At 38.3% G+C, this 25,664-nt stretch overlaps 6 protein-coding genes across 7 annotated transcripts; 2 read left to right on the top strand and 4 right to left on the bottom strand.

Annotated features, from left to right (window-relative positions):
- Window positions 1-120: 120 nt before the first annotated feature.
- Window positions 121-7,196, top strand: LOC110374806 (sodium channel protein Nach). Of its 2 annotated transcripts, XM_064035786.1 has the most exons (11): window positions 121-346; window positions 1,389-1,520; window positions 2,359-2,565; window positions 3,131-3,296; window positions 3,709-3,857; window positions 3,942-4,083; window positions 4,178-4,258; window positions 4,449-4,701; window positions 4,829-5,024; window positions 6,420-6,526; window positions 6,660-7,196. In XM_064035786.1, the coding sequence occupies exons 1-11, from the start codon at window positions 339-341 to the stop codon at window positions 6,911-6,913; spliced, it is 1,695 nt and encodes a 564-aa protein (XP_063891856.1). In that variant the 5' UTR covers window positions 121-338; the 3' UTR covers window positions 6,914-7,196. The 2 variants fall into 2 exon arrangements, with proteins under 2 accessions (XP_063891856.1, XP_049694451.2); XM_049838494.2 differs by lacking the exon at window positions 121-346 and having other exon boundaries at window positions 1,101-1,520.
- On the bottom strand, window positions 5,550-6,150 carry LOC110374800 (acylphosphatase-1-like). Its single transcript, XM_021332681.3, has one exon. The coding sequence runs from the start codon at window positions 5,942-5,944 to the stop codon at window positions 5,636-5,638; it is 309 nt and encodes a 102-aa protein (XP_021188356.1). The 5' UTR covers window positions 5,945-6,150; the 3' UTR covers window positions 5,550-5,635.
- Window positions 7,197-7,266: 70 nt separating the features above from the next.
- On the top strand, window positions 7,267-11,061 carry LOC110374807 (sodium channel protein Nach). The gene is made up of 8 exons (XM_064035813.1): window positions 7,267-7,394; window positions 7,520-7,714; window positions 7,987-8,140; window positions 8,349-8,479; window positions 9,479-9,652; window positions 10,098-10,362; window positions 10,535-10,733; window positions 10,817-11,061. Exons 1-8 carry the CDS (start codon window positions 7,267-7,269, stop codon window positions 11,059-11,061), a joined length of 1,491 nt encoding a protein of 496 aa, XP_063891883.1.
- Window positions 11,062-11,445: 384 nt separating this feature from the next.
- On the bottom strand, window positions 11,446-12,929 carry LOC110374784 (uncharacterized). The gene is made up of 2 exons (XM_064035787.1): window positions 12,540-12,929; window positions 11,446-12,428 (listed from the first exon to the last, which is right to left on the bottom strand). The coding sequence occupies exons 1-2, from the start codon at window positions 12,865-12,867 to the stop codon at window positions 11,467-11,469; spliced, it is 1,290 nt and encodes a 429-aa protein (XP_063891857.1). The 5' UTR covers window positions 12,868-12,929; the 3' UTR covers window positions 11,446-11,466.
- A 1,388-nt stretch (window positions 12,930-14,317) lies between these two features.
- Window positions 14,318-17,561, bottom strand: LOC135117197 (uncharacterized). The gene is made up of 2 exons (XM_064035788.1): window positions 17,214-17,561; window positions 14,318-16,979 (listed from the first exon to the last, which is right to left on the bottom strand). Exons 1-2 carry the CDS (start codon window positions 17,506-17,508, stop codon window positions 16,045-16,047), a joined length of 1,230 nt encoding a protein of 409 aa, XP_063891858.1. The 5' UTR covers window positions 17,509-17,561; the 3' UTR covers window positions 14,318-16,044.
- A 372-nt stretch (window positions 17,562-17,933) lies between these two features.
- Window positions 17,934-25,321, bottom strand: L(2)05287 (lethal (2) 05287). Its single transcript, XM_049838479.2, has 11 exons — window positions 25,081-25,321; window positions 24,798-25,005; window positions 23,633-23,916; window positions 23,166-23,356; window positions 22,803-22,967; window positions 22,306-22,493; window positions 21,142-21,909; window positions 20,694-20,835; window positions 19,978-20,120; window positions 19,379-19,564; window positions 17,934-18,278 (listed from the first exon to the last, which is right to left on the bottom strand). The coding sequence occupies exons 1-11, from the start codon at window positions 25,188-25,190 to the stop codon at window positions 17,970-17,972; spliced, it is 2,694 nt and encodes an 897-aa protein (XP_049694436.2). The 5' UTR covers window positions 25,191-25,321; the 3' UTR covers window positions 17,934-17,969.
- Window positions 25,322-25,664: the final 343 nt, after the last annotated feature.

Here is a 25,664-nt window from a genome sequence, read left to right as displayed (position 1 = left end):
CTTTACAATATACGTAAGAAATTGTGTGAAGTATCGTTTTTAAAAAGTAATCGAAAAGCTGTTATTCTAATAGGATAGCTGACGTGTCACGCGGGGTGTTACTCACTAATTAAGGGTTCTATATACATATCTATTTTTAAACTGTTATCGTAACATGTGTAAACTGAATAGAATGGTTACGCATAACAGTTTCATTGTCTCATGCAGATTAGTTTACGCAACAGCGCGTGACCGTTGGAGAGTGCGCGGGCGCAAGCCACGGGCGCGGCGCGGGCAGTGCCGACTGAGTGACGCGATGTGGAAAGTACCACTTGAACACTGCATGTGGATACTGTAATATGTGTTGGTAAAGTTACAACCAGTTTCTCTTAATTTCTATCATATATTTAGTCTAAAATAACAGCAGTAGTAACTTTATTGAACATGTCATTTTCAAAAGTTGTAAAACTGCTTTAAGTATACAATTGCATTTTGCAATGAAGTGATATCAGATTCAGAATGATTTATTCTCATTTCCTGCAGAGCAATGTTCGTTTCCATTTTCATTCAATTTCCGGGAAATAATCGAAACCTTCCCGTAAATATGCAAATATGAACGAATATATCGTAGTAGATACCTACATGTGAATCGCCAATGACTTAATCCACGTGGTGCAATTTAAATAAGTAATTTAGATCGACTGCAATTTTTGTGACATTTATTATGTAAACGCTTTAGAATAGCAGATATGAGACAGATAACTACTGCATTATAAAATATCAAAATTCTTCCACATTAAAGTGAATGTGGGCGGATTCGGAGATGATCAAATTGTTTGGCAATAAGTTTTGCAATTATGTTGCGAGCCCGATCGTAATGCTTACACTGTGCTCTTTATAACCTGCTACTCGAGTAGTCATGTGATTTGGTTTCATAAACGTTATTTTTCCACTTTAGCCAATTAAACTTCTAAAACAGTAACATTTACATGAATATAATTAAGTAATTTAGAGGAATACTGTCAGCAATGATAATAATTAGGTTCATCATGAGAACTTTGGACCGAGATAAAAATGACAGTGCTTATTTGGTTTGTTGTTTTCCACCTACGTTAATATAAATCATATTTAATCGTTTTCCAATCACAAATACTGGCAATACACGAGAAGAATCGATCAATCACAGTAATTAACTTCACATCAAAGCTCGATCTTATCATAAAATAGAATATTTAAAAACGGTATTTAAGTACTTTCCCACAGAGCTAGTTTTAAAAACGTTTCGGAATTATTGGCTTCACCTGGTTGAGCTTGTTCCATTTAAAATTGATCGTTCGAACAGTTAAGCTGGTTAAAATGGATAGAATTTCTCAAAATTATGAATTTGAATATCGGCGTCGTTTGCGCAGGAAAGCTCCGGAGCCTGACAGACTTGATATACTAAAGGCGAGTATAAAGACAGTCAGCAAAGAATATTGTGAGGAGTCGTCCATATGCGGACTGAAGCATCTTGTGGACGATAATACTCCGTTCGTTGAAAGGTATGTAGCGTAACTTTGGTATGGTAATGGTTGGCACTTGACACTCGATTGCAATACTGGCTACTAAGTCCCAGATTAACTTGCCATGAACCTGTTTGGCTGGCCCCCGTTAGGTGTGTTTGGAGCAATTGCTCTTATCTTGAAGTGGAAAGGCTTGTTACATCACTTGAGATTACTTGATGTTATATCACTGAACCATACATAGTGCAGATATGAAACAAGTAGGCAGCTTTGCTAATAATATTGAAATAGTAGATACCTATTTTTTTTACATGTCTAGTTTATTTATCTGACTTCCCAAAAAGAAGGAGGTTCTCAATTCGTCGGGATCTTTTTTTTATGTATGTTCTGTTCACCGATTACCCGAAGACGCCTGGCCCGATTTGTAATTCTTTTTTGTTTGATATATCTATACAAATTGTAATACACTGTGTTGCTGGGAAGTTTATTCTTAACCGCTTCTTCTTCCCAGCCATAACACTAGAAAGTGGTGAAAAGTGGCGTTTTGGGGTTGCTGTCCTTTTGTAATTTGATGTGAAAAAATCCTAAAAACTAGCCTAGTTTCAATAAACGTTTTTGACTTTACTCCTCTTATGTACTCCTCTCATGAACTCTCTTATGTACTCCTCTTATGAACTCTCTTATGTGCTCCTCTTATGTATTCTCTATTGCACTCCTGTTGTGTACTCTTCTTATGTGCTCTCTTATGTACTTCTCTTATGTACTCCTCTTAAGAACTCTCTTATGAACTCGTTTCAACACTAGAATCATCATCCTCCGAGCCGTATATAACATGTTGCTGTATTTAGCTATGCTTATATAGACTAGTTGATTACAGAATCATTTGGATCGTAACATTGGTGGTGGGTCTGATCTGCTCCATATCGCTGGTGTGGCTGACGTTTGACAAGTACTACAGCGCGCCGCTGGTGACCACACAGTTGCCTGAGGGCACGCCGGTCAACAAGATCATATTCCCAGCTGTCGGCATTTGTACTAACAACAGGATCAGTAAGCGAGCTGCCACCGAACTTGCCAGGAAATTGTAAGAGATTTATTATGGCACTTATATACCTACTTGTATAGGTACTTTAAGTGTGGGAACTGTTTTGGATTAAGTGTTGCCTATTTGATTGTTATTGTGTTTATATAATATCTGTTTGTCTCCCAAATAAAGAAATTAAGGCGAAAGTTAAGTTTGTGAGTGCATGTGTTTAAATTCTTCACGTAACGGCCGTACCTACCGATTTTGACGAACCTTAAGGGTCAATTCACACTGAAAGAGCAGCGGCCGGCAGCGGCCGGCAGCGGCCGTAATTGCAAGGGATTGAGCGCGAGCGCGGCGGGCCGCGCGGCGCCGCGCGGCGCCGCACCGCGCCGCGCTCTTACATTTTCCGTGCTCTTACGGCCGCTGCCGGCCGCTGCTCTTTCAGTGTGAATTGACCCTAAGGGTACTAAATAGCTTGTACAGTTGAATAGCAAACAGGCTACATTTAAGCCGGGTGCGGGAAGCCCCGTTATTTTCAAATACTTTGTTCTAAATTCTAAATAACCAAGCTACTTCTAAATTCTGACGTATTGTATGCCGAAAAATGCTTGTCTCGTTGCAGACTGAAAGCGGAGCGTAATCAAAATTACACAGAAGAGGAAATGATGTCCCTGCTGTATGGACTAGGCCAACTTTATGGGCTGGGTGCAGTCAACTTTTACAACGTGTCGCCTCTAGAGCTGCATCACGCTTTAGGCGAATATGACGTGCATGAACTCATGCAGAGTGTACGTCCCTATTGGTAATTTGTACTTAACATACAAAAGGAACACCATGAACTGAGTTATTCCGCTCGTGTCTTTATTTTCTACTCGTGATATTGTAAATGACAATATCCTATCTGCCTAGTCATATATCTATAGTAAGCCTAGTCGTGGTCAGCACACGGTCACCCATCCACGGAGCGATCGCGTCAAGCGTTGATTTAGCTTACCTACGATCAATGGACCGGTGCCGGTGCGGCTATGTGAATTAGCCCCGAGCTCCTCACAGTGTATTGTTATCGAATATATCTAAACAATAGCAGCAATTTCTGGAACGAGACAGATTTTAAATGTCCTCTGAGGTTGTCACACTTTACATCAAAATTCACACAATTGACAATATCGTATTTTATATTTTCATGAAAATGTTTTACAGTTAACGCCTCGGTGTGAAGATCTCTTAGTTCGATGCGTTTGGAACACGGAGCCGCGAAAATGTCTAGATTTGTTTGACTTTCGACTCACTATGAACGGCTACTGCTGTACTTTTAACTACTTGCGACCACACGATACTATTTTTGAGAAGTAATTATACATAATTAAAATTCTTTGATAACTTTTTTTGTTTATCAGCTATTTAAATATTAGCTTGTTTTAATTTGCTTCCAGTGTAACGAACAGTTCGCGGAATACTGACATGTACAGGTATGGCAATAAGTCTTTCTTCGACTTTGACCAAGGTCTGAAAGTTTTGTTGCGCCTCAACGAGAGTGACGATTTCTTCTACAACATACCTTTACAGGGAGCTCAGGTAGGATCAGTATTATAAAAGAGGTACACAGATTTTTTTATGCAAGCAACTTTCAGTGAAGCGAGTGATATTAATATAACTCATCTAATTTCAGCTACAATTTTCAGACGCATATGACTTTCCGGACTCGCCAAGTGGAAGTTTTGCTATGCAAATAATAAGTCCTAATGTACAGGTAAAGTTCTTATTTTCTCCCATCTGTGACAGCCATTACATTACAGGCGTATGGTTATTTTGTTTAGTCGTCAACTTAATGAATTGTAAAAATCACTTTCCAGTACACTGAAGGTATTCGCGTCAGTGAGCTTCACTCTCAAGTACCTACATTCTTTAACAAGCACTCATGTGTAAGTTTTATGTTACAGATGTCAGTGATGGTAACAGCCAGTTTAACAGAAGCGTCCCGTGACATACAACACGTGCCTATCAAGCTGAGAAAATGTCGATTCTATGACGAATCATCATATCTCCCTTTCTACACTTACAGTGATTGCATGCTGAAATGTAGAATGCATTTTCTGTTAGACAACTGCAATTGCACGCCCTTTAATATGCTGAAGATGACCAATGCAAGGACGTGTAATATGAAGGATGTGCCTTGTCTTAGATCTTATTACTGTAAGTACCTACTTATCGGTGGAATCACATTTAGGCGATCTACTTTTATAACTATATCTCACGAAGTGATCATGAAGTCATTAGCAATTATTGTTGTAAATACTTGAATGAGCCTTACGTATTTCAGCACAATCGATAGCCGTGCGCCCGATCGTAGATCACGTGCCGCCTGAGTTAGAGTTGGATGCGGTCAACGGCGGGATCGACTGCCCCATGTGCAACCCCACATGTTCCAAGACAGCTTACAGTTACGACTTCAACAATGTCGTAATATACCCGGAGTATCTCAACACAGTTCCCGACAGTGAACGGGATGAATGGCAGTGAGTATTTTATGAGCATTGTAATCAAAACGCAGATGCTTCTAACTGGGCGTAGGTCGGTATGTACTGTAATGTACAGATTCGCATTATCTAGTTCTGTTAACTGGTTATCAAAAAACATATACTTACAACCTGACCGTGTTATTTCTTATCTTTAAACCTGTGGCATACAACCACTGACCTCTATATTTACCACTGGACAGGCTGTTGTCAACGTGCTTTTGTGCCCGTTTGATAATCGCCATTTTGGCGCTGTTAGATGTAGCGAGTGTCCGTGGTCATAAAATTATTTTACAGTGAACCAATGAACAAACAGTTCTCTCACAGCCGTTTGAAATTATACGTCAAAATTAGTTCTGTGGACACTCGCTTAGACGATATGGGCGCTTCAAATGGGCACAAAAAAATTGCTGTCAAACGTACGGAACAGCCTGTCCAGTGGTAAATATAGAGGTCAGTGCATACAACGTACACCCACCCATAGTCCAGTCCATCTAACCATTTTAAATAAAAAAATAAACAGAAAAAGCTTTTTGTGATTTTTTTATTCAATCATATAAATTAAATGATACGAGTACATGAAATGCGTCAAGTACCTAGTGTCCAATATTTTATCGTCGAATCTCAAATGTCCTAAATGCGCAGCTGTTAATGGGACCTTCGTTTCGGAATGCAGCTTTTTCAATTCGCGATTTCGGACTGCCCACCTTTTGTAACCAAATCTTCATGTCTTCCACGGCTATCGCAGGTCCTTGTAGTTGGCCTACCACAGTTCCTTGCGCGGTGTTCATCACCCATCCCTTGAGGCCTAGTTCGACTGCTTTCTTTTGCGTATGTTTTCTAAAGAACACACCTTGTACTTTGCCAAAAATTTCAAAGTCAGCAGTAGAATATGTTGCTTTTTTAGGCGCGACTGCCATCTTTAGATACGAGGTATTAAAAATCCTTCAAAATTTAATTCACATCAGAATACAGGGACTCGACTTCACATTTTGACAATAAGTTGTTTGTTTGATATCGTCGTTCGGGAGACAAAAAGGGCGTCGTTTATTGTTTATGCCGATCCATTGCGAAGGTTGTCATGGTGCAGAATATACCAATGATAAACAATAATTCCTGTGCCATTACCTACTACTTATATCTCAAGTGATTCGTCTAATGTACGTAAAGACTTACTTATTACTATTGCGAACCTAACTGTAGGTACTTAGATGGTATGTAGCCATTTAAAAATCGAATTCAATTCATGTGGAAGAAATCGAAACCTTGCAAAGCTTTAGTCCAATGAATGAAACAACACCAGGGAACAAAATAGGGGAATACTGGTAACACTTTGTTATGCAAAGCACATTGGACTACATTTGTTCTGAACTAGAACAATACCATTTGTTGCAGGCAAGGCGTAAATTTTACCGGAATCTCGTTTGTTCACGTGAAGTACGCGAGGGACGTAGCCGACTGCTACGGACAGAATGTTATTATGAAGTGGTTCGATCTCATCAGTGAGTGTTTCTAACTCGTATTATTTTGTATAAAGTATATTACGCTTTTAATCTAATTTTATTCTTCCTAAAAACATTCAAAGTGCTACATGTTAGTCGCTGTTTAATTAAACAGGTTTCTTATTTTCGTCAGGTAACATCGGTTCCACCTGTGGCTTCATTACCGGCTTCAGCTTCGTTTCGGTGTTGGAATTCTTTTACTTTTTCACCGTGAAGTTGGTTCGAGAAGTTCGCTCGCGACAGCACCGAGTCAAGAAAGCTAATAAATTGGTAGTGGAACCCCAAAGACCACGACATTTCGAGCCCATTCGTCGATACCGATCAATATATTGGAATGAAATTGCAGTGGGATTAGATTGGGAGAAAAACCGACATATCTTGTCATAATCATAGGATATTGAAATTAAGTTTACTGTGTAGGGAATAGGGATATAGTCCAGTATTAGATTAAGAGTTTCTGTATTGTCGTTTAGAAGCATTGAATATTAGTGTAGCATTCGATATAAGATTTTATCAACATAATGGTTGTATAAATCGAATAATTGAACACCTGTGTAGTTCTCATTCTGATTATGATCTTTATGAAACTTGGATTGGGCACCGTCGTACCTAATTGCCATTATTTATTTGTTCTGATACATGTATGTTATCGTTAAGCACGTAAACTGTTCTATAAAAAATTTACTCCTTATAATAACGGTTCAGTTATTTCTTGCCTACCATACACCCAAGTTTCTGACATGTCTACAAAAGATTCCTGGAGAAGGTATTTGGAGATTTGGTGGAATGGAATCAAAAGTTTACCGGAGACGACCTCCATACATGGTTTTAGATTTATTGCTGATACTCAAAGACATTGGATGGAAAGGTAATACTTTCAAAGTTGTTTTTTTTTTCTATTACTCTGTATAAGGTAATCTGAAAAGACATGCAGGAACTAACGATTCCTTGGTATGTATTTTTAAGACTTGTTTAACAAACTGAATGTTTCAGGCTTTTTTGGTTGGTAGTGGTAGCTCTTTCCTGGTACGGTTCGTCCCTGTTGATCGCAGCACAATACGACGCCTTTCAGAACAATCCCATATCGTTCGTTGTGGAGACAACCTACAAGGATTGGAACACGGAATTCCCCACCGTGGTTGTTTGCGAAAATGACAATTCAAACCGTGTGGAAGCGATCTCGGATGGGTACTTACATTCCATTTATTTTATGAATATAATAATTTATACCGCACAACTTTTTTGTGTTCTGCTTAGTATCTACTTGACGGGTTGCATCTCTTATGAAATCACATGTGATAATATAATAATATCGCAGGCTTCTTTTTCTGTGTGGTTTACAATATCCTCAATCTGTGTCTCTTGACGTGTGTCTAGAGAGTTTCTAGTAGATGTAAACTTTACATCAACTAGAAACGAACTCAAATCTTTGTTATTCCTAATTCTTTTGTCATTTTTAGTTTATGGGGAGAAGACCACGATTTCAACATGGAAGAAGTGTTAAAAGAACTAGCTTTTTTTAAAGGAATCACTTACTACACGTCCGAGTTTTGTAACTTAGTGGACCCACTGCCTGATTGTATGCAAACGAATTTAACTTATTACGCCAACTTGGTAAGTTAGATAACATGAACGTTAGTCTATAGAAAAAGAATACAGATTGTCTTGTAAATAACACGAGACTACTGAGAGTATTCATTGAAGAAGGTATTTTTTCTGCGTGTAGGGAACTACGCATAAACCTGGCTAGGTAGGTACCATGGTGGTTTACACACGTAATCTATGTAATGCATAAATCGTTTGTACTTAATTACGTTTGCAGGTGAGAAGTACCTGTCAGGAGACACTAGCAAACTGCTCGTGGAATGGCATCCCATTTGAGTGCTGCAAGTACTTCAGGCCTATGGATACTGAGCTCGGAACGTGTTTCGCTATTAACACATTGCAAGGAAGGTAATCGAAAATGAATAAAACTCATGAATGAGACTCTTCCGAATAAAAGATTTACCCACTGCCTGTTTTTCGGCTGTAGCATTGCTTAAGAGTAGGGCTGCCATTTCGAATGTCGCCAAACCCGGACAAATATTAAAAAAAACCCGGACATTTGGCGTAAATCGCATTTTTTCCCCGGACGAGTCCGATTTTTTTTGTTTAACAAAGCAAGACCTAATTTTTAATACATATTACCATATTACTTAAATTCAATGAGGTCCTTCCTTACATGAAAGTCAGGGCCGTCTCTAGCTCATGTAGTACCTAGTATTGAAAGATTGTGACTTAATGTATTTCGAAGGTCATAATTAAGAAAGCTCATATGGAAACTAGGAGTTACCTTCTTGATAGGTTAGACAAAAAAATGTTGAAAAATACAAACAACTGTAAAGTGAAATCGCCGCGAGCGCAGCGAGCGCGAAAATTTTTGAGTTTTGGGTCACTAAAGCACCTAAACTTGTATAATAAAAAAATCCGCAAAGTGAAGAAGCCGCAAGCGAAGCGAGCGCAACATTTTTTGAATATTGGGATATTAAAGTAGCTAAACGTAAAAAAAAATGTGTTAAGAAAAGAAGCCGCGAGCGAAGCGAGTGCGAAACTTTTGGAGTTTTGGGACACTTCGACTTCTGCATTATTAGGCGCCCGGGTAATTCGCATACCCAGGCACCATAGGTTAAGATGGCCCTATGAAAAATGTCCGGGTTTTCCCCGGACACTTCTTGAAACCCCGCCCGGACGGTCCCCGGACGGCCTCCAAACGAGGACAAATCCGGGGAAACCCGGACGGATGGCAGCCCTACTTAAGAGAGAAGAAGGGGGGCTCTTCTGTAAACAAATCCATTCAAATTGGTCCCTATATAATATAGGTATCTCCTGTTTTAAATTCGGGGAAGGGGAAGTAGAGGAAGAAGAAGTATTGATATGTTTTCCTAAATCATTTGCTTATACGGTTTTTGACAGAGAGAAGAATGCTCCCAAACTGGACATGGTGAGTAATCGTACTACGGGACCAGGTGCAATCAAATTCGATGTGATGGTGACTGCAAACATTTACATTCTGAATGAGGAAGAAGTGCCCACACTCACTACCATAGGGTCGGATGTTTTAACAGTGGGACCAGAAATATTTCACAAGTAAGGACCCTACGAAAGTCAATAGCGAAGTGATTAATACAACTTTAGACTTTATCCGATCTAAGTACCTATTCTTATATTGAAACACACTGACTGATCCCTCAACGATAGTGAACAAACTAAGAACTAGGACGTATAACGCAAAGTTGCGTTTTGCGTGATGTATTAATATACGGCTTCAAGTGAAACATTGGGAAACGGTTCATTTATTATAACAACTACATTATCATCAAACATACTAATAGAATCTCATCCTGTTGTGCTATTTTGTGCAGCGTCCCATTGAGAGATTTCATTGGCCTTTGTCATTCTAGTGAAACGATGGCTATCTAACGAGTTCGTCGAAATAGGTGACACTTAAGAAATTGAGTCCAAGGAATATGAGACAGGTACTAACAATGTGCTGTTACAAGTTTATTGCAATAATTCTTAACATCGTTTGTAGGCGTTACATAACTATACGAAACATAGAAAATGATGCGGGGGCACGATTGATATCTCCTGAAAAACGAAAATGTCGCTATACTGATGAAAATTTCTTGCAAGTTTATCACCACTATTCGTACACGGCCTGTACTGTACAATGTCGAAAGGATGCACAGTTGGAACTTTGTAATTGTACCAATTATTTCATGCCAAACGTTCCAGAGCACCTCAGGTGTAATGTCAGTGGCATTATCTGCTTGAATTCCCACGTCCATGAACTTTCAGTGAGTATAGACCCTTGACTTATATCAAACGAGTGTGTAGATAAAAAAATCCTTCAGTAGCATAAGCCGAATGAAGCTGAATAAGTGTAATGAGTAGGAATATACATAGGTACTTACATAATAACCTAATAATAAATAGGTATAAGTACAATAAGATCTGTTTGGAACACAGGTCCTTAAAGCCAGTTGGTCGTCTCGCGCCGGTTTGTCCTGCAACTGTCTGCCGTCATGTACGGAAGCAGAGATCACGATCACGAAGGACTTCAAGTTAATAACGCCTGATGGTTACGCGAGCGTTCAGATAGAACTTGCAGTACTGCCCAGTGAACGCTACAGGAGGAATGTTGTACGCGGCGTACTGGATTTAGTAGGTAAGAAACAGTCCGTGAAAATGCTCAAAAACCCATGCGTATTCCAGAAGTTGAAGAATATTTTTTTGGTTTTGTATTTTCAGTGTCTACCGGTGGGACCGGTGGATTATTTCTCGGTGCCAGCATCCTCAGCTTTGTAGAACTATTCTACATATTGTTAATTCGTCCATTTTGTGACATATACAGTCAGCGGGATGATGACCCGTGGCATAGAAGATTTGGTTTGCGTAGCCTCCAAGACAATAAGTTTATACCGAATTGGGGCTGGACGTACGATCGCAAGGTTGATGACAAAGATAACGCGAAGGTAGAATACAGCAATCGTTAACCTTCTGGTATCTACTGCATATTTTTCTGTTAAGTAAATGAGAGGTTTGTTCCCATAGTTGTAATTAAAACTATAGGTACGTTTTCTACAAATCGAACACTATTATTTAATGTTACTAATGTTGGACTTCACCGACGTTTGGAGAGCTACCGTGAATAAATCAATGTGTTGTGTGATCTCTTGACTGCCAGGCCAATACAACATCTTAGTGGTCTTAGCTAATGGGCTACATTGAAAAGAACTAGGCTTAAAATATGTAACACGATTACGTATATTATACTGTGTATATTCACTAGACAGATCGCACTTATCTTGCACTATGCACATTTACATTAGATACCTACCTTTATGCAAATAAAATACTTAAGTCATATTGGACTACTCGTTGTTTTAATATCTATTGGGTTAAATGTTCCTATGTAACTGATTAGATAAGCAATATCTATCTGCAATTTCTTCAAATATTTCCATGACTTTCTGTTTATAATCTACATTACTCTCCATCATCTTTTTTATAAACAATCCTTTATTTTTGGACAGTATTTCATTAAACTGGGCATTATCAGAGAAAATTTCTGTGGTGAGGTCATCGTCCAACCAAAACTGTGGTATTAGACAAGCACAGAGAATAAGCCCCCACTGTCTTTGCTCTTCAGCAGACTGCAAAAAATCATCTCTAGACATTATTGATGCGATGTTGACATTATAGTTACATAGTATTTTTCCAAGTTCTTCATAGTAAAAATCTAAAAACAATCTCAAATTTTGCTCTCTAAATGTTGGGTCTAAATTGCAGCAGAGTAGCAACATAACATCACCGGCCGGAGGCTGATACCTTATCGCTTGAAAATCAACAAGGATGCAGTCATCTGGCTCAGGCTGGTTCTCCCCGGCCTCAGTGTAGTGAAACATGATGTTATTATTCCACAGGTCCCGGTGGCAAATTACATTCTTCTGTTTAGGAGCGAAATCACTTAAGCTTAAAGCAGTGCTCCAAACGCCCTGCCAAAGACTGTCGATCAAATTAATATCTGCTTCAGTGTACTTTGAATATGACTTAATAGCTTCTAATGCTCCGTACATGCACTGACAAAACCAATCTGATGTCGAAGTGTATCCACCTCTGTCCAAAGATTGTTCATATTCATCATTAATAGTGTAGCCTCCCGGAGTTTCTTCCTTTTTCTTCTCTTCATAAATAATAGAAGATGCGTGAAATCTGGCTAACGTTTTTAAAGCCTGCAAAGTGTGAGCCATGTCAAATCGATCAAATTTATTCCTTAGCTTATAGTGGATAGAGCTCAAATCTTCAAAAACCATTGCATCATCCAAAGCTGTTATCAATCTCGCAGCCCACGGTTTAAGTCCTAAAAAGAGAATACATTTTTGAGGGTCGCATAACGCAATATCGATGAACGATAATGATGAACCTCATGGACATCGTTCTAAGAAGTATGCACAGAATACAGATCACTTACCAGGTACTTCAATCTTCTCCTTAATCTCGGTGTAAAAATAGGCCTCCTTATCAAAAAGGTGCAATTCTTTCACCATGTTTGCTTTTGCTGCGTTCGATCTAGAAATAGCTTTTATGAAGAAATATAAAACTTTTCTATTCGATAAGAGCACTCTCACTTTCCAATATTCAGCCAGAAATCCTAACATTTTGTCACTAGCGCTTTGCACGGAGTAGTTTTCAATAATTATTTCTTCATTAGAACGATTATAGCTAGCCAATATTAATTTAATATCTTCTTCCGTTATATGGCCGTTTTGGTTGTCCACTTCAATAGCGGTAGTTGACATTATTGTAGGTATCAATATACGATAGGATGAGATATAGCCTTATTAAATCAGTACCCTATTACTGCTACAATACAATACTACTTAGATATTTAAGAAGTTCACAGTAAGCAGGACACAATGCGTCTGATATATCAGTAACTTATCTTGTCATGTAATGTGGCTTCATTATAATTGTTATAATCTCTTAGTAAATATTGATATCGTTAGTTTAAATTGGTAAGAATAAATAAAAGATAGTTTGAGACATGTCTCGGTATTGCCAGACGCATGTTTTGGAACAAAGTTTAAAAACAAAGAACCGAGTATAAATTTATTCTCACGTGTTTTAGTCTTACTTTGCTGGGCAGGAAAGGCAAGGAAAGGCAGGAAATATTTTGAAATAAGCATTTAAATTGAAGTTTTCTTTGATGTGTTTTTTAATGCCAACCCAATTAGACACGAAATATTGAAATAAATACCTGAATTATGGATTATAATTAATTAAATTGAAATTAAGCAACAGAATCCTTGTCCGAAGTGGGTTTTTTTTAATAAATACCCTACGTACAGACGAGTTATTCCCAATTTGTCATTAGTACCGATTGGTCACCAACTATTTTTTCCATACACCAAATCCCAATTGGTCATTCGAGCAAAATAAATAATTTAATATTTAAATTTTGAGTTCCGATTCGTCACCCGCATAAAATTTCACGTATCAGAGTACCGTCAGAAATAAAAGTGTTTGAAGAAATTTTAAATGAAAAACTTCGATGTAGGTAAAGGTAAAAATTTACATTAAAACACAGGTGAAGACAACATGGGCATTTTATAAACCCGAAAATGTGACACAACAAAAGTACCAGGGGCCCATAACTAGCAAAGAGATTGTATACATAAAAATGATGAATGATGGTGTAAATTGGTATGTTTATCTACAATTAGGAAAAAAACGAAAAATCCTGACACTCTTGACTGCTATACTCCTGTAAGTTATGCGGTCCTAGTACACGGTGGACAGTTCAATGGACACTCGTTGATTGGTATAATACTCATCTGATTTATGCGATCCTGGTATTTTGGTTTTGGTCGTGCGGTGTGTGACGCCGTTGAAATCGCGATTTTATTAATAGCGTCTTGCCATATTCGGAAAAAACATAACCAAAATAAATAAAAAAAAAACATATTACAATATTGTAAAGCTTATCTTGTTGACAGTACTTTTTACAAAATAAAGTACGGATGACCAATTGGGACTAAGCAAAATAAAATATTTTATTGAATGACCAACTGGGACACGTTTTTTATGGATGCCAAATCACTAAAATGACGAATCGGGCATAACTCGTACATACGTAGATAGATACTTAATTATGTATTTTTATGGCAGGCATTATCATTTTTTGAACAAAAACTATTCGAAAGTAAATATGTATTGAAGGATAGTGCAAATGTTGTAAGGTACCTACTTTACTAATCATTTTATCGCAGGGCAATAAATAGTAGCTGGTTACATGTTTAATTAATATATCTTATTTAAACACGGAGATAAAACAAGTGGGTGTTTACAGTACTGATAAATATTTATTTAATTTAAAAATACTCGACATAACTGACAGACCAATGAGTTATTTTCACTAAAAACTAGAATAATTTAATATTTTTAAATTATATATTTAATATAAGTTCATGATTTAACTGCTCGTTTTCTTGCGCTAGCATAGAGTGCGATTTTTTTTATATGGTATATCGCCGTGCCTTCCCACCTCCCGAGCCTTTTCCCAGCTATGTTGGGGTCGGCTTCCAGTCTAAACGGATTCAGCTGATTAGGTACCATCTAGTGTTTTACAAGAAGCGACATGCCTATCTGAACTCCTCAACCCAGTTACCCGGGCAACCCAATACCCCCTGGTTACACTTGTGTCAGACTTACTGGCTTCTGACTACCCGTAACGAGTTAACGACATCTCACCATGAAGTGCACTGCTTAACCGGACTTTAGAGTGCGGTTGGTTATTAAACCTCCTCATCGCTGTTACTGTGGTGAAATCCCTATTTGGTAGTGATGTAGAAGAGTGTGGGGCGGAATTGCATAAGTTTATTCCACCTAGCTAGCCCTAGCCCGTTGGCCGTTCCAACATTGGACCACTAAACGTACGGCAACGCATGGTGTTTCACCTAAGTTTAACCGGCTACAGCTAATTTTAACCGGCCGTATCCAGTTAAACCTAGTTGTACCCTAATATATGCATTCTTAGGTGAGAACTAGGTAGCTAGGTAGAACTTATATCCCTCGTCATGGCCACGGCCGTGGCTAAAGTTATCGGAATACATAAAGTACATACTTTAGTAAAGAAGAAAGTACTCGTATATAAAACACAACTAACGGAGTACATAAAGCACTAAACCTATGTAGGTACTTCTTTATATACTCCGTTATAGACTTCCTCATGAACTGTTGTACATGTTTGTATGTACCTACTACCCTAATTTATGTTCGTCTCACCATCCTTACCAATACCTATTCAATTTTCATTTGAGGATTTATGATGAAGGCTGCATCAAGTTCTAACCGAAGATGAGAGGATACTATTAGGATTAGCTGCAAGTGGCCGGTTAAGTAGCTGTAGCCGCACTTCGGGCTTTAGCCGTAACATATACATTACGTGTAAGTACAAGAATAAGGTTTTAATCATATAATTTATACTCATGGGAAGAGGGGGCGGGTCACGAGTTTACCATTAAAAAAAACTTCACATAATTTAATGTGATGCCTAGGTACCTACCTCATTTTTTAGAAAGAACACAAGAGAAACATTAGCATCTCGCTAAAAGAAATGAAAACTGTAAATATAGGTTACTATTTGGGACAAAATAAACACCAACTGGGTAGGTATTGACGGTATTGTCATCACATAGGTATACCTACATCTGCCCACACACATACAAGTTGGTCCAAAAGCTGAAGTCGTTTTCTTTTTTTTAAATTGTTCTCGAATTACAATACAATCATGTGTTAGGTACGCGGGAAATATATATCTCCGTCTCCTGGATACCTAACACACTAGACTACCTCCTATTACTATAAGATCTATAGGTGAGTTACCTACATGAGAAACACTCATCGTAGGTAATTTATTTTCGTGTGGCGTTTTTGCGGTAAGACGAAGCTTCCGTGACCAAAACTACTTTTAATACTCAAAAAGCAATTTCAAAATCATCAGGAAATACATATCTTTCCACAATTTCATCAAATAATTCTGTTACTCTCGTTCGATATTTCTTATCTTCATTTGCTACATCTATGAACTCTTGACTCCGAGTTACTTCGTTGACTCTTTTTGATATTTCATCGTTGCAAAATATCTGTTTCCTTTTTTCTTTACTCATAGCTACGATCGGCGTAATGAGAGCAGCCTGCGTCAATCCAAATACCATACATTTCTTATATTCGTCTCTTAGCGAAGTTATATCAAACATTTCACCAATATCACAGTGTGCTCTCTCAGAAAGAGTGGCATAGTAAAAATCTAGCAAGACAGTGGTCCATTGATCTCTGTCACATCTTGTAGTATTGAAACATATGAGAGATGACAGGTCAAGCATCGGAGATGAATATAGAACAGTCTGGTAATCAACAAATAATGCGTGGGAAGCGGAGTTTTGGTTTTCGTTTTTTATAAATATATTATTAGTCCAAAGATCGCGATGCACTACCACATTATAAAAAGTTTTGCTGGGCTGCATAAGATCCATTGCAGTGTCGTAAAGTTTTGGTAGTATTGAATTGATGCAGTTAGTAAAGTTGCGTTTAGATTTGTACTTAGAAAAAACTTTAAGAAATTCAATTACTGCATTCCTTCCAGTGTCCCGCCAGTTTTGTCCACTGCTAGGTTCTTGCAAGTAAGACTTATATAATTCCCATATTGACTTGTTTCCCTCTGTATGTCTGCTGTCCTCATAATTGAATGATTCGGCGTGAAATATAGCTAACGTTTCAACACACGCTTTGATTTCTCCAAATGTCATAGTATCCTGATGATTTGGCATTCTGTATCCCATACGTGAGACGTCCTCGAATACAAAAATATCTTTTTTGATATACACTGATTTAGGACGCCATTCTGGTGGACCTGTAAAAAAGTGATTGTTGTTTAATAAGAGGATACCTACGTTTACTTTGGGCATTACAAACTTCTTAGGTGTTGTTCTCCCCAATTTTTTTAGTCACTAAGTAGACATTACCCGAGTAGCTGCACACAGCACAGAAACGAATTTATCAAGATGTGTGGATGTGCTGGGGATGTAGTGCGAAACGACATCGAGGTCCCTACTATAATAGTATTTCTACAAACGCAATTGCTTACCTGAGTAATATTCAAATGTTTTAAATAGTTCACTCAACATGACGTATTCCTTTCTAAAAAATCCAAGCTCCTCGAGATACGCATTCTTCCACTTGTCGGATCGCGGCATACACTTAACAAACAGATATAATTTTGATGTGGTCCCATTTTCATTCACTTCGATAATCAGTTTTAGGTGATCACCAAGATATCCAATACATTGATCTGTTAAGTCTTCAAATGTCCAATTTAGTACTGTTGAATAGCCACAGGTTTTTGCAATTAACTGTATTTCATCTTGACTAAGAATTTCCATTGCGTTAGATACGTATAAGAATGTAAGCAAGATAGTGTCTTAACAAACTAGTATTTTATATTGTATAATATAGATGCCCTACAGATAGTAATGTAAGATAAGATGGTAAAACTTATTGTACCGACAGCATACCTGCCATATTAATTAATTAATAAGTAGATCCACAAGCAGGTATAATTAATCACATACGTAAAGGTAAGTGAGGATAACTACACCTACCTACTGATTTTTATATAGTGTCAAAATGAAAAATTAAATTAAATGAAAGTGGATATGGGTGTAAAAAATTGAATGGTGCGTCAATCAATTCACAAGCAATAAACTTGATTTTTGAACGATCGCTTAATTTGAGATGATTCTAAAATCGAATAATGCTTTATCCCACTGGCGGAGGAGGTACATACTTATTTAACTAAAACAACGTCTTTAATAACTAATTGGTCACTTTATTCAAGAAATAACTATACACCAAACATTGCACTGGTCGAATGCAAGTCCAGAAAAGGTTCATTCATGATTTTGTTTAATTTCTTCTCTTTGACGGCTTCATAGTTCGGTGTCCATAGTTCCGTCACTCTGGGGGCGTAGGGTCCATTCAGTTTTGAATCAGCTGAGTCTTCATCATCGCTGGAGTCCGCGTCAACTTCCATCGGCTTCTCTTCGCGAGAGTCATCTGTGGTCTCCAATTGTTCCATGCCACTGAGCCGTTGGAGGAATGAAGTGCAAAGAAGGCTTACTGGCGGTACCATGTGAGGAGATGACATCGAAAACTGGAACAAGAGAAATTACTTCAAATATATATTGCGACATTTACGGTCGACTAGAGACAGAATTTTAACATTAGCCCCGTAATGTCAATTTCCTATTTAATCTCTAAGCAAACTAATAGATAGACAGAATATTGGGACAGGTCGTTAGAGGCCTAAAAAATATTATGCTGTTACTAAGCCAGTTTATCTTTACAGCAGTTTCATTATATTCCTGATTCGACAGTCAACATTTGTTCAACACCTGTACACGCAGTACATTTTATCATATCATACGGTAAATAATTATAAAGTAAAACATATACACATTACATAGGAACAAGTACTGAACGCAACATCAACAATGAAATAAAAAATCTTTATACAAACGTAGAAAAACCTAACCAGGATGAATTTCAAATAAATAACAGGATCACCTATATATTGTAATGAGAAGGTGGGATTCGCATGCTATGATTGAAAGGTAGAACATAATTACTTTTTTATCAGCAGCATAGTAACCTGCGGGATTGTCCGAAAGAGTTACTGCGGCCTGGCAATTTAAATTCTGTTTCGATTTAATTTAGTAGTTATGTAGATTGAAGATGAACCCTGAGGAACTTATGTTTTGGACTCATTGGGGTCACACATGTTTTACACAAACGGCTCAAGAAAACAGAAGGATGGATTTTAGTCTTAGATTTTTAGTTAATAAGGAAAGAGAAATGGAGATGCCATAACGCAGGTAGGTCAGGCGCCTTTTTGTAGGTCGAGGAAGGAATGGTAAGCCTGACCAAATCGATCAGTTAGGTCTCAACTAGCACTACTCACTGTCTCTTAAAACATCTGTCAAAGAATGGCTTGATTGTTTGCGTGATTAGATTTAAAAAAAGGGCGGGTTCCAGATAAGGCGTATGAGGGCGGAGCTAGTAAAGTTCTTCGTCCCCCGAAAACCCGTATTTTGGCGAGCTACTTTTTTAGGAGATTTAGCGTTATGGCATCATCGCTAATCATGCTCCCACGGCGGGAGGGGTCATAGACAGATACGGTATGATTATTTAGGTAACTTATAAAACTTAAAATGTACCTTTTGATCAATAAATAAATAATTATAATAAGGTTACCTGCGCGATAGTAGAGCCTGCAAGATTGTTGGCATCGATGACGTTGGTGTCCCCGACTCCAGTTTGCACTTCAGACAGTTGCTGTTCAGCCAACAACGCGCTGAAGTTCGATGTGGGCAGTTTTCGTTGCGATATCACCTCCAAACGATGCTCTTCCGTTTGCTCTGGCTCGATGCAGTAGATCTCCTGTAATGAAAGGTCGTTGAAATTCGTTCCCCATATTTTATCTGTTTGGTTCAAAATTCTATATGTTGTAAGCAAATCAACAGATAGATATTGAGAACGGCCTTTAACTGTCTTTCAGAGTTTGAATTAAAATTTAAAAAGAAAAATTACACATCCAAAACTAGAAACCCTACTAATTTTATAAATGCGAAAGTAACTCTGTCTGTCTGTCTTTTACGCTTTCACGTCTAAACCACTGAACTGATTTTAATAAAATTTGGTACAGAGATAGAGTTGATCTTGAGAAAGAACATAGGATAGTTTTTATCCCGGACTTTTGAAGAATTCTCTTAGAAACGCGATATAATCGAACTCTACGCGAGCGAAGCCGCGGGCGGAAGTAATAAATAGCATTAAATAACGCTGATACTTACAGAATTATTCCTCATAAGGTACAATCTTATATCATCGTCGAAGCAGCGGCCAAAAGTGCACTGTGTGAATACGCCGGTAGCCGGGTCCAGTAGGCGTTTTTTAGTTAGTATCGGCTTCGAACTGTGTGGTGTGAACACGTGAACTGCAAACATATCATAAGGTTAGGCAACGCTTTCCGCGGCCGGGACGTCGATGGGTGACCATTTTGTCATTACGGGATTTTCGGAAATGTTTCGGAAGGCACGGTAAATTGGTTAACGGCTGTCATTTGAACGTCTTTAGCAGTCTTTACAGATAGGACAAGTCAGAAAGTCTGACAGCCAGTTCCACGGTATGGAGAACAGATAGGTAGTCGTTCCTTGTAAAACACTGGTACTCAGCTGCATCCGGTTAGACTGGAAGCCGACCCCAACATAGTTAGAAAGGTTAGGCAGATGATTAGCCCCAGTTTTATTTTTTACGTATTTACTGATGTTATTTTTAACACGCTTATATTATATTAGCTTCACTTGTAACTATGTAGGTAAGAAAATCTAAATTTGACCCACTTCCCGGTCTTGGATTAGGATCAAATTTTGCATACGTTCAGAATTCTGATGAAAATACATGAGTAGCTAAGCAAAGAATTTCCAAATTATAATTTGAGCGTACTAAAAGCGTGTTTTTAGTTTTTGAGACTATAATTTTCTTTATAAAAGAAATTCAGAATACTCGCCATCATTATTGGCCGTAACGACAGCCAGTTTGTTGGAGAACCTATGAGCGGTCAAGCACGTCGGGTTTATTTGAACGAGCCATTTCACCGTCAGAGATAACAAACTCCATACTGCTAGGCAGGTTTCTGTGGTACACACTAACTGCAAATAAGAAAAGGGTTTATAAGGCCCTTGCGCATATTTTATATAGCTTTTTTATGTTAGTATCAAACAGACACATTTTGATTAATTTAACTTGAGACTATCCAGCTATGTATTTAGTTGTCAGTGAAACTAAAATTAAAGAAACAATCTGTTTACACTGAGTAAGGACTACGGTTTCTCTTTACGGTTTCTTGGACTGAATGGCATGTAATATTTACAATGCCATTCATGCTTGTAGGTAGTTTGAGCAATTGTTATTTTCGAAAGGTTATCTTAAATGTCTGCTGATGCTTAAATACTTACATAATGTGCAGCATCTCTGTTTCCGAACTGCACGTGCACCCCCTTGGGTCGCAGCGCGGGGTGGCTCAGCGTGGTGCTGAGGCTGCACACGTGCGAGTCCCACAGCGTCAGCTTGCAGCCGAACCACGCCGCGATCAGCGACCCGTCCTGCGACACCGCTATACCTCCCATGTCATACTCATTCTCCCTCCTACTAGGCACATTCAGCCCCTCCTCGTCAACTAACGAATGCTCCTTATGAATATTAAACAACTTCTTTATTATATCATTCTTACTCCCTTCCTCCCGCAAATAAGGCAAGTCTTCATCCTTCCCTGCCCTATGTCTGACGCCATCTTTGAAACTATTCAGAACACTATTTGAAATAAACTGACCAACCCCAGATGAGTAATAACACGCAGTCAAACAAGTCCAAGCGATTTTTTTGCGGTTTGTCTGTGAAGTGTTTTCTTTATTCCATATTCTGAACTTTTGGTCTTTACCGGCTGATACGCAAAAGTCGCCTCTATAGTTGAGGGCGATAGAGACCACATTGCAGCCCCCGTGGGACAGATTGACGCAGGTGTTGAGTTGGAAGGGCGTGGCGCTCTTGTGGAGCGCTGCCCAGAACTTGAGTTTCTCCTCGGGGTATGTAATGCCATCGTTCCTGTACTCTGAGGTGACGAGCCAGTCGCCGTTACCGCTGACGGCGGCGCATGTCACTTCTGTTTCTAGTGGTAAAAGATTCCATCTCTCCGACGGTAAATTGTTCATTTCTGTTATGTCTAACTGTAAGAAGACAAAAAAAAATCGTTTAAAATTTATACATAAGTATGTAATGAGGACGATGATGATATTAAATTCGTGAAGCGTGGTGGCCTAGGGTGTAAAGAATCAACATCTCAAGTAGTATGAGTGTGGGATTGATTCCAGGTCAGGCAAGTATGTACTTCTAAGTATCATGGTTCCCTTAACATGTTTTCCTAAAGGAACCTAGACTACAATGTCTGACTATACCTCGAGAGTAGTCTAGAGTGATTAACGCTAAATTCTTCCCTGTGCATGAGGAGGCCTGTGCTCAGCAGTGGGACGATAAAAAGGCTGACGATGAATTAAAGAAATAATAATAAATAGGTTATCTTAAAACTTTTTCAAAGTCCAACAAATGACCATAAACATACTAACATTGTACAAAACTTTGTCAGTAGCAGTGGAATACAGCTGCAGATGTCCTGTGCGGCCCGGCGTGATGAGCGCGGCGAGCGGCGCGTGGTACACGAGCGCGGGCGCCGCCGCGCGGGCGCTGTGAGACGCGCCGCCGCACTCCAGCAGCGTGCATACCACGCGGAGCTGGGCGTTCGCTATCACTACCGCTACACAATACAAATTTATTTCCGATTACTCCATACTGTGTTATAATAACTTAACCCAGTGCTAGTGTGACATTAAATTCACAATTAAAATATTAACCGATTTAGACAACAAACTCTTACGGCAGCAATATATGATTCTATAAGTTTCAGAGCCCCATAAAAGGTAGGATTAACAAATTAACTAAGTATACAATAATAAACTAAGTCAGATTTCCTTCTAAGAAATAGATCATGTAGTACTATCTGTTGATCCGAATTGAATGAAAACCTGCATTTTAAAGTCGGTAAAAATATTATGACTGTACTTACAATTATTTGTTAATGTCACAGCAACATGATTATTGTTGGTAGTAATAAATCGGATCATTCCTGGTAAGCGAGGGATGAAGGCCTTTTCATTGGCTTTGTATGCCAAGCTTCCAATAGTCCACTTTACAAGGACTTTCTCCATTCCTCCAGTGTATAGGTAATTACCTGAAATTTTGGAAAATATAATTTATATTATTGTTATTGTGGGATGGTAGGAGTATGTGTTGTTTTTAATAATCTCAGGCTAACTAACAAATTATTATAAGAACAAAAACAAGTTAAAAAATAAGCAGATAAGTTAATAATAGCAGGAGATTTACAATTAAACATACAAAGAATATAAATTTCTTATCACATATTTACCTTGTAAAGAAAAACATGTTGCGAGTGGTGGCAGGAAATGCCAATGTAGCACCTCTCTTGCAATTTGCTTGATATCAAACAAGTTGCCTCTAATGATAGTGACTCGGCCCAACGTGTCAGTAATAGCCACGGTGTTAGCCTTCTGATGGGCTGCTACTGACATTATGCGGTAATCATTATGGTTATGTATTCTGCAAAAAATAAATAAATTGTCTGTTAATGATGCTAAGCAATCTTCTAATAGAAACTATCTTCCAAGACAACTACTTCTTGTATCCTGCAATAACTGCTGCCAGTAGGATGATGACAAAACTGTCCTATGTCCTTCTTCCAGGTCTGAGCCACTACCCATTCTAATTTTCGTTTGAGTCATAAGTAGCATGATTACACGACTTTCTTTCATTTTATTGATGACGTTGCTAAAGCAATATAATAAACATATTATATGACATTGATTCACAACTTACCGAGCCTTGACATGCGGTTGTTGTAGATTTTGAATGTACAATGTTCTACTTCCATTTGTGAGTGCAGCATATCTGTCTCCGTTACACCAACCTAAAGATATGCAGATCATATCACAATGCTTAGGCTTAGTTTCTTGGTATTCATATATCAGTTCCCCGGTCTTTACGGAGTGAGTGCTGAGCGTCAGTTGTTTCTGATTCGGTAGGCTTACGGTAATGCAACATTCATTGCTATCCACCAAGTCGAAGGTATGTATAGTTGAGTTATTTGGAAGTCGCAATTTCTGGAATAAGAAAAATGATAGTGATTAAATTGCAAGACCCTGCAATTTCAACTTAATTAAATAAAGAGGCCACAATAGTTTATAATTTTTTTTATGTTATTGTACAGTTTGGAAAAAATTACTTTGAACTTGAATGTTATTGCCACAACATCTTTTGCACACATTCCTGTATGAAGTATAATAAATACTGTTTTGTTTGCATACAGACAAACAAAATAATAAGGGTTCGGAAACTACTGAACCAATTTGAGAACTCCTTTCGGTTAGTGTGTAGCAAAGGGTGTGCAAGGCTTTTGGGACTTAGAAAATTTTTCACAAAAAATGAAAATTTCTGAAAATGTCTAGTTTTTCATTTCTATCGTATAGAATACTTAAAAATAAGACGAAAACCATCTTTTGGGCACCTTTTGCCTAGGACCAACGGTTCGCCTGAAAATGAGCACTGAAGGTCATTGTAAACAAAGGCAAAGTCGACGGAGCCCCGCTGCGCGGGGCTCCTACTTCTGGGTGGTTTAAAAAAAAATAACCATTCGAACCTAACCTGTCCGAGTCGGGGTTGCCCTAAGTCGAGGTTGCCAGTCGACGGCTCCGTCGACTTGTCCTAGACAAAAAGTGCCCATATGGTTTTCATCTTATTTTTGGGTATTCTATACGATTTTCATTTTTTAAGAAAAATTTTCTAAGTCCCAAAAGCCTTGCACACCCTTTGCTACACTCCACTCCTTTCACTGTTGGGATGGTAGACAATCCCTATGTGGCCTGTGTATGGGAAGAAGTTGGTCAGTGGGTCGTCTTAGGGGTGGAGGTTCCCTCGGGACGCTGGTGAAACCACGGGAAATAATAAAGAGGTTACCGCAAGTTATGATTTTCAAAATTCTTACAATTTCTCTGAGTACAGCTCCATTCTCCCATGTCCATGTTGTGACATGACCAGTGTCGGAACATCCATACAAATTGTAGCCTTCATTTTCAGGAAACTGTATCGCAATCAGTTTATTTATAGCAACCTCTGTTTCAAGTGTTCGGACACAGTCCCCCGTTTGGATATTGTATACTCGCACTACATTCTCTACTATTATAGCCACTGATCTGAAATTAACACAATTTGTTTATTTATTGTCAACTACACATTATATGTATAAAGAATACAACACTTCTACATACTCTCCATCCGGTGAGAAAACTGGACGATGTTCAATGATACTCCTGCCTGCTTTCCTTTGAAAATTATAGTTCACACTTTTACCACTATCGTCATTTGCTAATACACCCATTGTAAACTTTTGTAAGTTAATATCTTGGTTATAATTCTTTACGCATATCGATAAACACACGGTTGATAGAAACTTAACATATGAGATAACCTCAATCTTCTACTTCAACAACATTGTCTTTCTGAAATTGAAAGTAGTATTTTGAGCATAGCTCAGTGACAGACACACACAACACATTATAATATTCTGAAGTTAGAAAGAGACAGCTTTGAATAGCCTATGCTAAATATTATTTGGCGTTGTCGTATTTATGTCTTTGGAACGCAGTTTCATAAAATTTCTGAACATACAAAAAACGAATTTATAATTTTTTTACGACCCCATCAAAGTATACAAAGGTTTAGTAATATTCTGTTATTTTCGCTCATTTTTCGCTACTGCTTACAGTTATTTTGCCGGCTAGCAAGCCCATGCTACAAAAACATTTGAAAACTAGTTTCAGAACGTTTGGCCGGTTTTTTGACATCTAGAAAG

The sequence above is a fragment of the Helicoverpa armigera genome, chromosome 8 (genome assembly GCF_030705265.1).
Source record: "Helicoverpa armigera isolate CAAS_96S chromosome 8, ASM3070526v1, whole genome shotgun sequence".
Lineage (NCBI taxonomy): Eukaryota > Metazoa > Arthropoda > Insecta > Lepidoptera > Noctuidae > Helicoverpa > Helicoverpa armigera.
Note: the sequence above shows the minus strand (reverse complement) of the source record. Positions and strands in the feature narration are given on the sequence as shown.